This window comes from Gobius niger, assembly GCF_951799975.1.
Source record: "Gobius niger genome assembly, chromosome: 3".
Lineage (NCBI taxonomy): Eukaryota > Metazoa > Chordata > Actinopteri > Gobiiformes > Gobiidae > Gobius > Gobius niger.
The window spans coordinates 35,796,523-35,814,034 of record NC_136854.1 but is presented as its reverse complement, the minus strand read 5'-3'; the positions used below and the strand labels follow the sequence as shown (position 1 = coordinate 35,814,034).

Sequence of the window (17,512 nt, the reverse complement as noted above, 5' to 3'; positions counted from 1 at the left end):
GTGACAGTGCAGGATTTTAGAGGCAGTTGTGGTGTATAGGTCGGGGCTCATTCTACATATTAGGACATGGTTGGAACATGTAAGGGGATGAAAATACTTAGTTTTAGCATTTTTAAACTCCATTTAGTCCCTTTTTTAAAGTATTGCAATACTTTCAATGCTTGTGTTTGGAGGCATTTTTGTGCACTCCTTTGTTTTCCAGTAACAGTTGCACTTAGTTACATTTTGTGTTGATGCACTTTTCAATCTTAACACTTCAATAAATGGCATTTGGTTTATGCACTTTGGACTGACTGTTTTCTTTTTAGGCAAGGCAAGGCAAGGCAAGTTTATTTGTAGAGCACAATTCATACACAAGGCAATTCAAAGTGCTTCACAGTTGAAAACAAATAGAATCAATAAAAACATCAACATAAAATTTATCAATTACAGTAAAAGGCGAGAGTGCAGATAAAATACTTTCAGTCATATGCATTGGTAAAAAGAACTGTTTTCAGCCTGGATTTGAACATTGTCAGAGTTGAGGCCTGTCTCACATCCTCGTGAAGACTGTTCCAGATTTTAGCTGCATGAAACTGAAATGCAGCCTCACCGTGTTTATTATTGACTCTGGGAACCACCACATTACTCATTGTTTTGCAATACGTATCCTGAGTATCTTGATATGAATTGGATCGTCCCAGCCCCATTATGCGCAGTGCTGTGTTTCAATGCCAATGTCAATTATATTTATAAAGCACATTTAAAAACAACCATTGTCAACCAAAGTGCTGTACAAGAACAGTAACAATATGGACAATAAACACAATAAAACTTAAACACAGGTAATATATAAAGGCACAAACTGTGTCTGGTCTACATGGAACCAAAGGCCAAAGCAAAAAGATGAGTTTTTAATTTGGTTTTAAACTCCTCTACAGACTGAGCCGAGCGCACATGTAGAGGAAGGCTGTTCCGCCACTGAGAAGGCTCGGTCACCTCTGGACACACGCTTGGATTTAGGAACAGACAAAAGGAGCTGGTCAGCAGACCTCAGAGCCCTGAGCCCATCTTGTTTACTTCTGCAACTTTGGACAGAGCTTTACATTGTGTCCTTTTCTGCTTTCACACAGGAAACAGGCACAAGTCACATTTAATTGGAAACCAGAAGAAACTCATAAGAAATCTTTAAAGTCTGAATTAGGCATTTAACCCTGACGTCTGAATGTAGCTTGAGTATAACCAGTATACTCTCGTGAGCTTAGTAGAACTTTAAACTAATAGCCGAAGGTTCAGAATTATCTCTTGAAAACATTTCCTTCCTCTTTATCAAGACTTCCTAATGACTTGGAGATGTCTTCCATATTTCTCAACTCCCTCCCCTCTACCCCGACTATATGACCTACTTTTGATTCGATATGTTCGGCAGCATAATTCACCTCTTTGCTTTTCATGATTGAGCAAAAATCTCAAAACAAAAACAATGCCAAAGTTGATCATCATAAGTAGTAATAAAACAGAAAGTTCATTATTCAGTTTAGGCATTTGTGGGTGTCAGAAAAGTCTATTTATGACTTAATTGTTGATTATAGTTCGTAATTGAATTGCGCAGTCATGAAAGTTTAGGATTCCACATCTTTTCCACCTTCTAACTCACCATAGTTTCAAAAGCCCTTACTGCTTATCGATGCACCGATACACGGCTCGGAAAGGTTTTAACTAATGGTAATCTATGGCGTCTCCTAAATCTTCCGGTGACCCCGATTGCGTAGACCAGACAGCCTCCTCTCTGAAAGCTTTGCCAACGCCGATAGCTGTGCCCCAGTCATCGAATCCAATTAATCACGAGCGTTAGCATGATAGCGGGCGCTTAATGCAGTCCGATTTATAAAGGGGTATAGCGCGTGATCTATAAACCGCGGCGATGACGTACCAAGCTGCGAGCGCCTCTGAGCAAGTAACGATTTTTCTCTTTCAAACTTTGACATCACATCGCCGCCGGCAGGCCCCACTCAAAGGCCTGTTTGTTGGTGACGTCAGTGGTGTTGTGGCTATAGAGCAAACAGACTGTTAAGAGAATTCCCTTCAGTACTAGACACTCCCTTATTTAACTGCTGACAATGGCCTCTTTTACCAGTAACCGCTTATGTGAAATCCCAGCTGCTCATATCACCTTTCACCGGTTCGACATCACAATGCGATCGAAACCAAGGCTTAAAGGGTATTGTGTATTTTCCGTAAGTGGAAGTTCCTAATAAATGGGAATCATTATCATTACTGTAGCAGATTTCAAAGATGGCACTTACTTAGGCTCACCATTTATAGCCTTCTTGCCCTGTAGTTTCTTAAACTGGTTTCTGGGAACTTCGGAGGGTCTTGTGAATACCCGATCCCATCAGATCTTGGTAGCTAAGCAGAGTAAGGCCTGGTTAGGAGCTTCAAATTCTGTCGAAATGGCCCATTGAAAATGCGTCATTCTTCTTTGCTGCTTTTTCAACAACTATGAAAAAGCTCACCCTGTCATCAGCATTTCTTTTTGTAGTAAAAACGTTCTCTTTGATTACTCTTCAATCTTGAACTAAGAACCCAAAGCCATTTCCAATCCATTCTTCACGCAGAAACACGAAAAGACCGAAGGGCCGTCCAAAATGTTCTTAATCCCAAAACATCAGTCCAGCGTTGCCTCCGGTCGTCTGAAAATCCATCCGATATAAATAGCAGACACTGACCTCTGAGCCGCTGTCATCTCTCTTACACAACCGTTTTCGTAAGCTGCAGAGATGTGTTATTGTTACTGAGAACTCCAAGGCTGTTTCTCGCACGATCCTCTTTCTCAGTAGCCTTCAGTCACCAAGAAAGAAAGAGTCTGATAACACAAAGCAAAAGTCTCCTTGAAGTAGGATTGAAGTAGTAAGTGAATGGTAAGGCAAGTTTATTGGTATAGAACACAATTTGTACCCAAAGTAATTCAAAGTGCTTTACAGAGCTTAACTATCAATAAAAGATACATATAACAGGGTTTCAGCTAGGCATTAAAAGTCAATGAATGAACATAATCAAGGCCTTGAATGTCATTAAAAAGCATAAAATTGAATTCACACTGGCATTAAATCCAATATTGTTGGAAAATAATGACATTGCTCTAGCCTGGGAATACCCACGCTGCTGTGTGCGCTCTAATCATTTCGAACTTCACAGCAGTCTGGGGACCATGGCTGAAATCTTCGCATGGATTTAAGGACCAATCACAGAACGAGGAGGGACGGCAAGACTATGATGAGCTATTTGACATACGTAAGCTTGTAGTTTGCTTAGACGGATCCAGCATGACAGCAGCAGACCCGACGGCATCTTTCGATCAAACTTTAGACCGTGTTCTAAATAGTTTAGCTCAAAGGTTTACAGCGGGTATGTCATATGTCATCGGATACAATTGATACGATTGGCTATGGCTACGTGCAGACGCATGATAGACATTCCAATAAACGACCAATAAACGACTATGGGCGATCGTAAACCACACCTCTCCTGTGAGAAAATGAATTGGTGGTGCCAGACTAAATATAACGTGATGTTTTGTCTGGCCAGGCCAGCATTGCTCAACAATTCTTCGAAAATACACACATTATGGACTAAAACATATTCAGTTTCCGTTTTGGCAGAAATTGATCAAAATCTCCCGTTTTGGCCAATTCTCTTTCCTCGGTTTGATGAAATGTTTGCACATTTTTTGTGTGTGTTTGTGCCATTAAAATACAGTATTTGGGCATTAAAATGGACATTAAATTTGACTTGCTTCTGTTTGTGTAAACCCTGTATCATCATCAGTGTTAATTTTGACAACATATTATAATTTAGTTTTAGTCTTAGTCTTTTGACCAAAATGCAATTAAATTTTAGTCGCGATTTAGTCAAAAAAAATCTTCAATTTTAGTCTAGTTTTAGTTGACTAAAATTAAGTAAATTTAGTCGACTAAATTTAAGACTAATTTAGTCGACTTTGCATTTATAATATTCATTATAATCATATTTAATCTTGTTCCTCTGCTTCATGGAGCTGCTCCACATGAACAAAGCTCAGAGCTGATCCTTTGGCAGTGAATTTACATGATATGAGGCTCTTTCAGACGGTCAATAGAAATTTGCATGATTCTAGTCTCCTTTTCATTCTTATTTAGTCTTATTTTAGTCGACTAAAATATCTGGACATTTTAGTCACAGTTTTAGTCGAATGAAAAACTTTTAATTTAGTTTTAGTCCAATTTTAGTCAGCAAAAATATCACTTTGACTAAAATTAAGACTAAATATTTTAGTCGACAAAATTAACACTGATCATCATCATAGTAAAAATCAACTAAAAGTCTGAGTGCAGATATGAATACTGTCTTTATGTGCACAGCTATGAAGATCCCTTTTCAGTCAGTCTTCCTGAAGATGTGAGACAATGTCAGACTTTATCTGTCTAAATTATGTCCTGTGCTCCTAAATGATAAACCTAACCAACCTAAAATATAATTCTGGAGCCCTACTGATATATAACACTATTTAAAACTTGCAGATTGATTGTTTCTTCCCATTATCAAATGCCTTATCCAGCGGCCAAGTGAAGCAGGCTCCACATTTGCATGTAAACCTACCCCCCATGAGGCCTGCTTTAAAACTAAGTGTCCGCAATCAGTAACTACGTGATTGCAGAGTCGCCGTGGGGTAATTTCAGTGCAGTCCTCCATAATATTATGGTATCACGTTGCTCCTCACCACCTCTGTGTCGTGTACAACAAGCGGTGACATGACGTGAATGGGAAAATGGTACGCTTTCAGAACAAGCTGTGCACAACCTCGCCGCCTCCAAGGTTTTTTTTTGTTTTCACCCAGCTCGGGCGCACATTAATCAACCTCTTTGTGGATCAAATGCCCCTTTCAAAACCCTCCACTTCCTTCAAAGGCAGAGATATTGTTTTCTTCTCTGCACGGCACGCACTCGGCATAGTTTAGCTGCTGAAATAGGGAAATGTTTTGCGGTTTGCAGGAAGGCGTAAAGCAGCCGCGTATTGTTTTCATATTTTCCTCTCTTGTGTCCCGCGGAACAACACATCTCCAGAAACAATTACTCACAGCTTGGTCATTTGGGGTGTGCACCGACCAACATAACTTGTCGCCATGGTGATGTCCCGGAGGGCTGGCGGCTTTAGTTTACTCCAGCTGTTCCAACAAGTGAAAGCCACTTAGCTCTGTTTGCAGTGGTGGAGTTTGAGTCCACGCCGCTGTTTGTTTGGGTTACTCTGGCGTTAATGGTTTCTGAGTATGATACATTTTGAGATATGGATCAAACAATGATGATATCGTTTGCAAATGTTGTTGATCAGGTTTCCTTATGTAATGTGAGTATGAGTCAACTGAGTCCATTTTGCCAAATCACTTACTAGCACAAGTAATATGCATGGTATTTTATTCCAGTGCAAATTAGAGCATAACAATCCTGTACATTTATGGTCAACGGAGTTCGGGAATATCTTCTGTTACCATGGAGATCCGCCATGTTTGTGGCTGCTAGCGTTCTTCTTCCATAGACTAACATTAGCTAAGAACGGTATAAAAAGTGGAGAAAAAAGACTGCTGGTAAATACATCTAACTCACTGTGGTGTCCAAGTGTTTTAATGTGAACAATAACTCCAGTATTTTACCTTTTAATCTTCATTAGTTTATTATTGCTGAAAATCCCATGATGCTTAGCGATTTGACATCACAGTCCTGAACTCTATTAGTTTATGGTCTAATAGGGCAGGGCGATATGGCCGAAAATCTATATCACGGTATAAAAAAGAAATCATATATTTGACGATATAATTTACAATGGACAGATTACTTCAAAATCCCAGCCTTACATCAATTGGGAAGATCAATTCAGTGATATTTTCTTCTGTTTCTTTTTTGTTTTTTTTTGTTTTTACCGCATACTAATTTCCTCGCAAATATGATCTACTCTAGCAGTTTACATCCTTCCTTTCATTTTACTTTTTAAGCGCCTGTTCCCATGTTCTACAGTCAGTGTTTATGCTACTCTGATAGAGCTGAGCGTAACATAAATTATAAAAGTAAATTTATATTGCGATCGATATGGCCCAACCCAAATGGCTAAGAGTTACACTTTTATTATTCAGTTGATTAAAGTTTGTTTGTCTTTTTAAGAAAAAGGAATATGAATGAAGATATTCATATTATTGTGGATTCTTTTTTTATTTTTTCAACACAATAAACATTTGTGAATTGGAATTTTCTCTTCCTCTTCACGGTCAACTACTTCGCTCATAAGTTGTTTGTAGTTCTGCACTAATGCCTCGTCATTAGGTCTGGGTACCATTAAACGATACCACTATGGTATTGGAATTAATACTTTAGGTACTGCTGGTATTGAGGAGGTGCTGAAAAAAAAGAAAAAGAAAAGTTTTGACGCCTGTTTGGTCCAGGGAAAAGGAAAGTTAAAAGGTTGTTTCAGCTGAATTTAATCATACAAATTTAATAGAAATTTTATGGAATAAATTAACGTTGTTGTTCTGTTTTGTGGTTCTAGATGACAAATATTTGAGTATGGGTATCGAAAAAAGGATCATGTATTTGTATTGTAGACCAAGTATCGTCAATATAGAAATGTAGCAGTATTCAGCCCTACTCTTTATCTCGCTCTAAAGAAGTAAAAAATCTAGAGCCCCGAGTCCACGGCTGACCTCTTTCGTCTTACAGTATTTTAATTAATTTCACGGGTGTCTTGTTGACACTTCCCCGAACAGTGGCGCCATGGTGGATTAGTTTTTCTGAATGGTGTTAAATCCTGTCTGTAATCAAGGCAGAAAACTGTTTGCATTTATATTTAGCCACTGCAGGCTTTTAAAATATCCCTACTCCAGCCGAGTGGTGCTTTCCCATTTACTTCCCTTTGAAAACGACCTGACCCTGTTTTCCTGTTTTTAGAACTCTGAAATGGGTAGTGCTATTCCGAGCGCACAATAGGCAGGTGGATCTGTTTGTTTGTTTTTGTGTTATTTTAAACCCAACACGGCTCCAAGTGGTTTTTCTCTGTCACGTACAGTAAGGTCAATGCTTTTCACCCATTGTTTGAAGGTTGAGTTATGCTTTTGGCAGCTTCTCTTTGGATGGGCTCAGCTGTTGTTGCCTGGTTGTTTTTAATTGAGCTTGAATGATGTTTACAGGCAGTGCTGACCGCAATACAAAACCTGTGTTCGAGAGGATCACTGCTGGAAAACAGGACTCAGCATTTACTGGGACAGTGGGCAGAATAATGACACAGTATCTCCATGACCCTGTTGACTCCTGTGATGAGTGAGCAGTGGCTTGTCAACAAATGAAGGAAAACAGTTTACCTTTTGCCAACAAGCAATAGTTCTATACCTACTAGTAGCCACAACTTAAAGGAAGAGGCTACTGTTTTTACATACTGAGATTTGTTCTTACCTTAGCTTAGACGAGTTTATTTGTACCTGTCTGATCTTCACGCGTGCCCACAGCACGTAAACACAGCACAGACGGCGTTAGCATTTAGCCTCTCCTCCTCTCCTCTATAGCTCCAAACGAGGTGAAGATAGAAGCTACCAAGCTCTTCCCTATTTAAATATGGTTGCGTGAAGTGTTACACAATAAAGTATAGTTAAATAAAATTAAACAATGTGGATTTTCTAAGCGGATAAAAAGGGGAACTATATTGTGAGGCCTATTCCTTTAAGGTTATTAGGGGGTGATCGAAGCTCAGAGTCTGGCAAATGACAATGCTATGGTACAATCGTATGACGAAGCACAAAGGCACAAGGCATAACGTAACATTGCGATAGAAAATTTGTAAATTTGCATGCATTGTTTTTTTTAAATGAATAGATAATCATAATATAACATCCATATATCAAAAGTTAGTTCTTGCCCAGAGTGCCAAATTGGCTAAGGCTGGCCCTGAACACTTGCAGACACACTCATTTCATCATGCACACATTAAACAACGAACAAACACAAACCACAGTATGTAAAGCAAAAATGTACATTATAATTACTTGTACAGAGTCTACAAAACTCTATGATCAAAGCAAATATGTGAAAGTCCCTTACAGGCACTTTGTCAATGACTTTCTGAGTGCTCCTGTTCTCCCTGTCAACCTAAAACATGTACAATTGAATAGACAGATGCTCTCCTGCTACTGCAAACCATCAACCTATCCTACAATAGTGCAACACTTTGAATTTACTGTCTACATAGGGTTCTGTAATATATTGTCCCGGTCTCAGCTGTTTTAAAGTGAAGTTGCAGATTGTTTCGAGTTGTCGTAGAAACTCTGAGACATATGGCGGCCTCCACGCTCCACAGAACACGGCTCCTTTTCAGCACAACTCAGCTGACACTTAACTCCGACCCGTCTTGTGAGCACCGTCTGTCTTCTCCTTTAGTCCTTTTTGCAACTATGTTTACCTGATGTTGCGCAGCTATTCAGGGATATGGAGAAAGACAAAGCATCAATAGCAGAAGTAAAGCAACCCTTGTTTTGTAACTTTCTGAACGGCTTCGTAATTTGATAATTTGAAAACTAACATTTTAGACTTGTGTGTGTGTTTACTCTCGACATACCAGCGGCTGACGTGGGACACATGTTATGAAACAAACATGAAACAACGTGGTCAAGTTGAGACATTATTGTTGCTTTTTTGTCTCTTGCGTAACCGTGTCTGAGTTGTCCTGGATCTTTGCAAGAGCAGTTTAAAGAAACAGTGCCGCCCCGGGGCACCGCGGCCGCTCTTGTGCGTTAAGTCCTTTTGTGGTCAAGTGCTAGAATTGGTCAAGAGCTGAAGGAGCTTTTGTTTGGCCTCTCGCTGCAAAGGGACGCTTTCCACCCACCTCCTGGAAATCCACTGGCTTAACACGGGAGAGCAAATATTTGGTACATTTTGTTCTCGTTGAGCTGAAATCAACAAAGGAATTTGCAATATTCCCGTTCATGTGATTATTTTTAAAAAAGACATTCATTTCCTTTCGTTCAAATGTCATTGTGTTGGTTTTGGCTCGCACTTGTACTCAATTTTTATCTAGTTAATATGGACGCTGACGTCACTTGTATTTCAGAGTGAGTCCTTTCTGATTGAGAATATACAGAAACAAAGCCTAGGCAACTTGAGTAAACATTGCTTCAGACAATTTGATGTGACATGAAGCCTTTTTTCCTTCATTAATGTACTATTCCTGGATACATTGTTTCTTATTTTCTAATTTTTTCCTTGTCTTTTTTTTCCATCCAGGCCTACGAGCGCCGCTTCCCCACCTGTCACCTCATCCCCATCTTTGTGGCGAGCGACGTGGTCAGTGAAGAGACCAGTGAAGACGGCAGCACCACGAAGGTCGAGCGCCGGTGTGCACTGGATGTTGACGCCCCACGCCTCCTCAAAAGGGTACGCCGGCGCTCCATTTAAAGGGGACATGTCATGCAAAAAAAACATACCGAGAGACTTGTGTTGCTTCGTTGCAAGTTTTAAGTCATCCTGTTCACTTTGATTGTTTCTTTTTTTTATTTATTCATTCATTCACCTCAGACATAGACACAGTCACAGTAGACGTTGAGTAAAACAAAAACATAAATAATATAACAATACCAAAATCACAATACATTTCACATAAAGATAATTCCGGACTAAGACAAGACAAACAAACAAACACAAAGACAAGACATACAAGACATACAACACTTTGATTGTTTCTTATTCTACTGCTCAAGAGCTCCAGTCTGTATTTAATCAGATTGTTTTTCTTCTGCACCCCAGCTGTTTATCAGTTGCACATTGGATTTGCTAGTGCGTTGTTGGAGGCTCGCATACTGTTTTTATATCTTCCTGCTGCCAGTGTGCAGCACTCCAACCAAACTTTGAGAGACAAACCAATCTGGAATATAAAGTCCTCCTTTTCAAACACAGAAATTAGAGATGCACCGATCCAGCTTTACCGGGGTTTGAGTATCAGCCGATATCCGATATTAACCGATACCAAGAGTCTTGAAGAAGTGGCTGCTGTGAATGGGAAAAAAAAGTGAATGTCTCTCTTTTCTCCAGTTTGAGGTCAATAAACATAGATGCAAATGAGATGTTGCAGATCAATGATTCATTATATCTATTAATAAACTAATGGGGGAAAAAAACATTACACAAGGATCACTGGACTTTTCTACTAATTAGTTTACATTAACTCACAGGAGGAATAGGGAAGGGAAGGAATAGGGAGATATGTTCTTACCTAAGCTCAGGTAAGAACTTGTCTCAGTATGCAAAAAACGGTGGCCTATCCCTTTAATTAGATGATCCATTGTTTCTGTCCCAGCTTTGATTAGTTGCCGCTAGCATTAGCATTCTGCCGCTAGCATTGGCATAGTGTTGCTATTTTACGGGGCAATCAACAATACCTTCACGGAGGTTAAAGGAACTGGCCACCGTTTTTCCATTCTGAGATATGTTCTTACCTGAGCTTAGACGAGTTGATGCGTAGTTGTTCGGTCTTTACGTGTACCCATGGTCGCTTCCAACTTCACCCCCGTTTGGAGCTATAGGAATACATTGGGAGAGGCTAAATGCTAACAACATCTTTGGTCTTTGTGCACGCGCAAAGACCAGACAGGTACGCATCAACTTGTCTAAGCTCAGTTAAGAACATATCTCAGAATGAAAAAACGGTGGCCTGTTCCTTTAAATCTAGGTTCTGCCCTTCAAAATGCGGTACAGCATGCCATGTACCCATAATACTTAGATTTAGTTGGTGAAAGTTGTGTTCTTAAAACCGTGAGAGCCAAAAGTTATCTGTTAAGTATCAGATATTTGGAGCCGATACCCAATATTTTTTCCCTGTATCGGATTGGTGCATCCCTAACAGAAATTATGTTATGAATGAACGCCACTGCTAGGCACATAAGCCACCGTCATACATAATATTTGCACTTTAAATGATTGAACAAATAACATGTGACCTAGTGGTTAAGGCTGCAGGGTACAACACATGCTGTGCTCTTTTTTTCCACCGCAGCGTCATATGTTCGTCATCTGCCTCCAACATGTCTCTCCCTCTTCTACACCCACTTTCTCTAACTACTGTTCAAAGAAAAGAAAAGCCATTGTTGCTGACCTCATGTAATATCGTGGCTTTTGTGTCCGTCGTCGCAGATTGCCGGTGTGGACTACGTGTACTTCACCCAGAGAAACACCCTGAATCGCAAAGAGAGGACGCTGCATATCGAGTCCCACAACGAGACCTTCTCCAACAGAGTCATCATCCACGAAACCTGCTGCTACTCGGTCAGCGCTAACCCCCATCAACACAGCGACACGCAATACCCTTATTATGGTTTATGTTTTGACGTTGTAGAAAGAGGTCACGATTTCCCCACACATCAGCATCGAAAGTATTCTCTTGACCTTTGCTCTAATGGCTTCCGCGTAACTGCTGTCTGCAATGACTAATCGTGACGAATGGACTATTAAAAGCCGGCAAATATTCAGAATCTATCGTTATGGTAACCAGGTTATATCACAAAGAGAAATGACACAGAGGAATAAACATTTTGTGGGGGAAAGATCCATCTCTCTTCCAAGATATCCTGTTGTATATGAAGAATAAGGCACCATATTTGGGTTAAAAATGGATTTAAAAATGATTAGACAATAGTTAGTCGTAAAAAAAAATCCCTCCTTTTCTAGCATTGAGCATGACTATACGTTTTATTGCCGATATCTCTTTGAATGTTATATCCCAGTTTGAATGTTTTCTACTTTTGTGCGCCGTATTCGACTCTCCGTGTGTGAATGTACAGTACCTTGAACAAATGAGACCAGGCATGTTTTTGTAGCCTCTAACCGTGCTAATTTTAGTCTCTGACCGGGCAGCGCTTCCCCCGTGCTTCTTATGGTCATACAGTGCAAACGGTAAATGGAGTGGACAGTGCAATTAAACTGAGCTAATGGACTGGCTAAGGCTGAAATGCCTCGGTATCTGTGGCTAAAGACGCAACCAGCCGCTTTTCTTCGGAGCCGTGATTTGGCCTACATTAAATTCAAATGCCCAAATGTGTAAGAGAACATGCGTGAGCGCGCACGGTCGAGTGTGGCACATGTACAGAGCTGTAGTATTCCTAATGGCCAGGCTGACACATGCCCTCCCACTCACTGCAATCAGGGTTTATGTGCGTCATCCTTTGGTGAAGCTGGGTGTGTGGTTTCCATAGTGACGAACACATCTAAGCATATTAATGTAAAGCTTTACACGCCGTATACATGTACTGTTCTTTTGACCCCTGTCTAAAAACTAGGACATTCATATTTGCAAACTATAGTAAGAGTTTGTATTGTTAGTAATGCAGCTTCCCTTTGGTGTTGATGATAGATCTCTGATATTGACCTTCCACCATCTGAAGAAAAGCTTATGAGGTGACAGTTATCATAATGATGTTTCAAAGATGTGCAGACATGACTTGATACGGTAAGGAAAAGGAAACCAGTAGATAATATAGAAAGCTAAATAGAGTAACATTTGGTATTTGCTACAGTCAGACGGGAGAAAACAAGAAATCATGAATTCTTTAGCGTGGTTTAAAGCAGTACTAAGTAACGTGTTTACCTTAATAAATCCTTTTCATAGTCCCTGTGGGGGTAATACATGATTGGAGGGTCTTTCATCTCCCCCTGGTGTCTCTGGCCAGAAAACCATGTTTGCAACTTGACTGCCACCGGTCCGGAGAAAGCAATACACACTAATGGAATCACAAAGAAGAAGCTAACAGGCTAACGGGCAAAGCTAACTGCGGGCTAACGTCACTTTAAACAGTATTTACAGCCAAGTTTGAGTGAAAAAAAATATTTCCATTGTATAATTGGATGCACAGTAACCCTCTCTCCCTTCGCCTTTCCTGTCAGCGTAGTATTTACTCTCCAAGACAATTAATAAGTTAAAAAATCGTAACTTGCTACTACACCTGCAGTTGCGCTTATGGCCTCTAGGGGGAAGAGTTACTTAGTACTGCTTTAATCTGTATTCGATTGGGAACAGCCAGTGCGTTTTGCGTTCTCCCGCCTCGTGAGTTTAAATGTACATTTTGATACTTTAGATGTGGAAAAAAAGGATATTTGTGCGTATTTGACCTCGTACCTGTATGAGTGGTCAGCATGGCACCTTTACTTTCCATCACAGTGGCCTCGGTGACGCTCCGGGATCAATTGTTTGACGGTTTTCTCTTTGCTGACGGACCCTCTCACCAAAAAACCTACAAAACAAGTGATCCCGGAGCGTTGAAGAGACCACCGTGATCAAAAGTAAAGGCGCCATGCTGAGCACAGCGCTGAGTCACTACAAGGTCAAATACGCACAAATATAACCCTTTTTTGTTCACATTAAAAAGTTGCATAATGCACCTTTTAAGTTCCGACCCAGACAGTTTGCTGGGTGTCTCTCCCCCTCTTACATTATAGTGTCCTGTCTCAGTGGTTCTCACAATGTGGTACAGGTACAACAAGGGGTACAACAAGGCTTCATGTGGTAGTATTCAGTATGGCACAAAATATCTGATCGCAATACTTTTTCCTGCAATACCTAGTACCACAATACTTTCAATGCTTGTGTTTGGAGACATTTTGATCATACACTAATTTGTTTTCCAGTAACAGCCCTTTGTTACATTTTGTGTTAATGCACTTTTCAATCTTAAAGGGACTATAGGGAGTTTAAAATGTTAAAATGATGTATTGAATAAGTATATAAGTATTGAATCGTGACAGAAGTGTTTCGTCCCAGGCCAAGTATTCAGGGTCCTCTGCAATTTTATATGTTATTGAACAATTACATTTTTTGAGTTACTTTGTATTACAGCTGGTTCTTGCCTTTCATGTGTTATGATTTAGGAGTAATTCTTAAATTTAACTTTATTTTTAGACTTGGTTTAGTCTGGATTAGGCTGTTGGTCTAGTCCTTAGAGAGACTTGGTGTGATTTGAGAATCTCTGCCCTGTCTGATATTGCATAACAAAATCAAGCCAGCAGAATAAAGAAAGATCGTCTAAAAATACATCTACTTTACAGGTTCATCCCGAGAATGAAGACTGGACATGCTTCGAGCAGACGGCCAGCCTCGACATTAAGTCCTTCTTCGGCTTCGAGAGCACAGTGGAAAAGATCGCTATGAAGCAGTACGCCAGCAGCATCAAAAAGGTCTCAACATTGTATTTCATAACACTCGTTTTTCTTTGTAGTCTGTGGCCTTCAGAAACTATGGCCTCGGTGCCGCCACAGAGATGGTTTTGTAAAAGTCTCGAGTCGGAAGTGGACATTATGTTGTGTGAAATGACTGATGGAGCTGTCAGAGGGGCTTTTGATGAGTGATTCAGTTTTTCGGGCTGTGGTGGCATAAACAGACTTGTGTAATCACTGAATGTGGGCAGCGGGTCGCTCTGGGTGGACACTGACTCATTGGCTGACAAGTACGGTGAACAGAAACGGTCACCTCAGTGGCGTTATGCAAGTGCAGAATAGACCAGAATGAATATTGGCATTTACATGAGAGAAGACTGAAATATGAACTGCAGACTAATTATCAACAAACAGTGGTTTCCAGCCTGGGGGTGCCAGGGAATGCAAAGAGAGGCTTGGAGCTTAATCTGCTCAAACGATCAGGGCAGAACACAAAGAAATAGAAAAACTTGAACACCTATGATGCGTGCATGTGCAGAAAACTCACATTTATCTGCTTTTTGGCTATTATTTTTATGTTTCTCCAGTATGAGGAAGGGGGACTTCAAGGGAAAATTATAAGATTTTGTACATAACACTTCTTTCGAGAGGAGATATTATGTTATAATAGTTATAATTCTAAACTTTGCTCAGTTTGATAACTGAGACTTTTAGGCCTTGTCCATTCGAAGTCAAGCTGATGACTAAACGCAAAGATATTTTATCAATCCATAAAATATCAAAATACTGGTGTTTTGGGGGTCTGTAAACGAACATTTTCCAAACTAGGTCCCAGAGTGGAAAGATCTCAAAACGCCGTTTACATGGCTCCGTTGCTACGACGTCTCCGCAACTTTTACTAAAACGATGACATCACAGCACCAGAGTGGTGTCTGTTATCCATAATCTACTGACCTTATAATGAGCTTTACTCATGGATCTATTATGGTTTTACTCCGTTCCTCTTTGCTCCACTGCAGTCCGCGAGCCACAGGTGACGAGAAAAACACGACCGAGTCAGTCTGTGTTTTTGGACTGACAGTCAAAGTCCAGTCACTGACAGGTTTTTCTGCTTTAGTCCCACTACCTCTGAAAAATAAACTCATCTCCTTGTCTCTTCTGTAGATCGTAAATCCTTGAATCAGTTTCATTTTCACTGTTTACATTCCTCACAGACCTGAGTCAACCCATGTGGACGCACACATTTACTAAGCTGGCTTCATGCTTACAAAGAAAGTGTTCTTTTGTCTTGGCATTTTATTTAGAAGGAATAAACTGTTAAAGCCTATGAACCACAGTGTGAGTCAGTTGCAGCGTCTTGTCCAAGTTAAAATAAAAAAGCTCAAGATTACATGGCAGGCAGCCACTGTCACTAGCATCATTTTGAACGAGCCTGCTCAAAAAATAATCAGCCTGTCTGTAGTAAAGAATATCAATCAATCAATCAAACTTTATTTATAAAGCGCTTTTCATACCGAAAGGTATCACAAAGTGCTTTACAGATTACAATTTGATATCTAAAATGCAGTTAAAAAGTGCATCTATTGGCCTGGTGTCATCAGGAGACATGGAGATGTATAACTGTGTATCATCAGCAAAACTGTGAAAATTGACCCCGTGTCTCCTGATGATATCACCAAGAGGGATCATATACAGATTAAAAAGCACTGGGCCTAAAATTGAACCCTGGGGCACCCCCACCATACAATTGTTATTTAATTGTATGGTGTTGTGTTTTGATAACCGGTCATTAGCAAGTACTTACATCCAATGTAATGTTAACATGTAGCCACTAGTTATGAAGTATTAATGAAATGGCGAGAGAGGAAGAACAGCAGCCTCTGGAGATCGCACTCAGAAGTCACGTGTCACTCACCTTCATAGAGCCTATTTATTTTGGTTTCTATTCCAAGTTTTTATTTTCTTAATAGGAACACCAGCTAATAATTAATGTATCCTTTTTGTCTCCAGGGAAAAGAAATAATCGAGTATTACCTGAAGGAGCTTGAAGATGAGGGCATCACTCATGTGCCATGCTGGTCGCCCTCCTCCCAGACGACTGCCCCGGTCAGACCGACCAGTCTGTGCACCAGCCCCTGTGTCCTCCCTGTGCTGCCCGTGTCCCCTGTCGTCCCCACCCCCATCGCCGCTGACGCCAAGGACGGAGCCTGCGGGGAAACCAAGACCGAAACCAGCCTTGTGCTCCACAACGACAGTCTGGTGGAGCTGCTGGCTGGGACGCCTGAAGGTCTGACCCCATTCTGAACTTTTAACTAATACAGAGTGTAATTTAAGGGGTGCACAATGTTTGCTTAAGATTCCGTTTTTGTCAACATAAAAAAAACTAGAAATTGACACCACATTTCCAAAATCCAAGCCTTTTTAGGACTGAAAACGGGGCTGAACTATAATTTCAAAACATGCTTATCTTATTCACAGATATTTCTCCTTGATTACAACTTAAAAATAGAGCAACTTTAAGAAAGGCAGCCCATAATTCTGAGTCATCTGAGGCATTTGCTTTGCTTCTTCAGTGTATGATTGTTGCTAATACCAGTATGAACAAAATAAATCTAAATGAATTTGTCCTGCAGATAAGTTGGATGCGGACTATATCAAACGTTACCTGGGCGACCTCACACCTCTGCAGGAAAGCTGTCTCATTAGACTCCGAAAGTGGTTGCAAGAAACACACAAGGGAAAGGTAATTTGCATTTTTTTAAATCATAATGAAACCCCAGGTCTTTACACTTTTATGTTTTGTTTTTTTTGGATTGCCTTTAGAAGTCTAATGACCGATTTATTCTCTGTTTGTATCTTTTTTTCTAGATTCCCAAAGATGAGCACATCCTGCGTTTCCTGCGAGCGCGGGACTTCAACATGGACAAGGCCCGGGAGATTCTGTGCCAGTCTTTGACCTGGAGAAAGCAGCACCAGGTGGACTACCTCCTGGAGACGTGGACCTCCCCGCAGGTGCTTCAGGACTACTACACCGGGGGCTGGCATCACCACGACAGAGGTAAACGATTCATCACTTTCATATACCCTTGGGGATGAGAGAAGCTTATTTATATTGCATAGCTACAGCAAAACATCGTGTGAATGCTGTAAGTGTAACAAATGTTGTTCTCATCAGATGGTCGGCCCCTGTACATCCTGAGATTGGGCCACATGGACACAAAAGGATTGGTGCGGGCCCTGGGAGAGGAGTCCCTGCTCAGACATGTATGTATGACAAGCTTAATCTGCTCATGTGAGAAACTAGGTCTGCGGCTGTCGACAGAGAA

At 40.6% G+C, this 17,512-nt stretch overlaps 1 protein-coding gene across 2 annotated transcripts in view; it reads left to right on the top strand.

Annotated features, from left to right (window-relative positions):
* Window positions 1-17,512, top strand: part of LOC306960801 (SEC14-like protein 1) — a 45,569-nt gene that overhangs the window by 17,243 nt on the left and 10,814 nt on the right. For both annotated transcript variants that reach the window (XM_079553362.1, XM_079553363.1), the window contains exons 3-9: window positions 9,273-9,422; window positions 11,175-11,306; window positions 14,079-14,207; window positions 16,197-16,473; window positions 16,820-16,929; window positions 17,055-17,244; window positions 17,362-17,450. In XM_079553362.1, coding sequence (XP_079409488.1) covers window positions 9,273-9,422; window positions 11,175-11,306; window positions 14,079-14,207; window positions 16,197-16,473; window positions 16,820-16,929; window positions 17,055-17,244; window positions 17,362-17,450 — 1,077 coding nt within the window. The remainder of the gene's footprint in view (window positions 1-9,272; window positions 9,423-11,174; window positions 11,307-14,078; window positions 14,208-16,196; window positions 16,474-16,819; window positions 16,930-17,054; window positions 17,245-17,361; window positions 17,451-17,512) is intronic.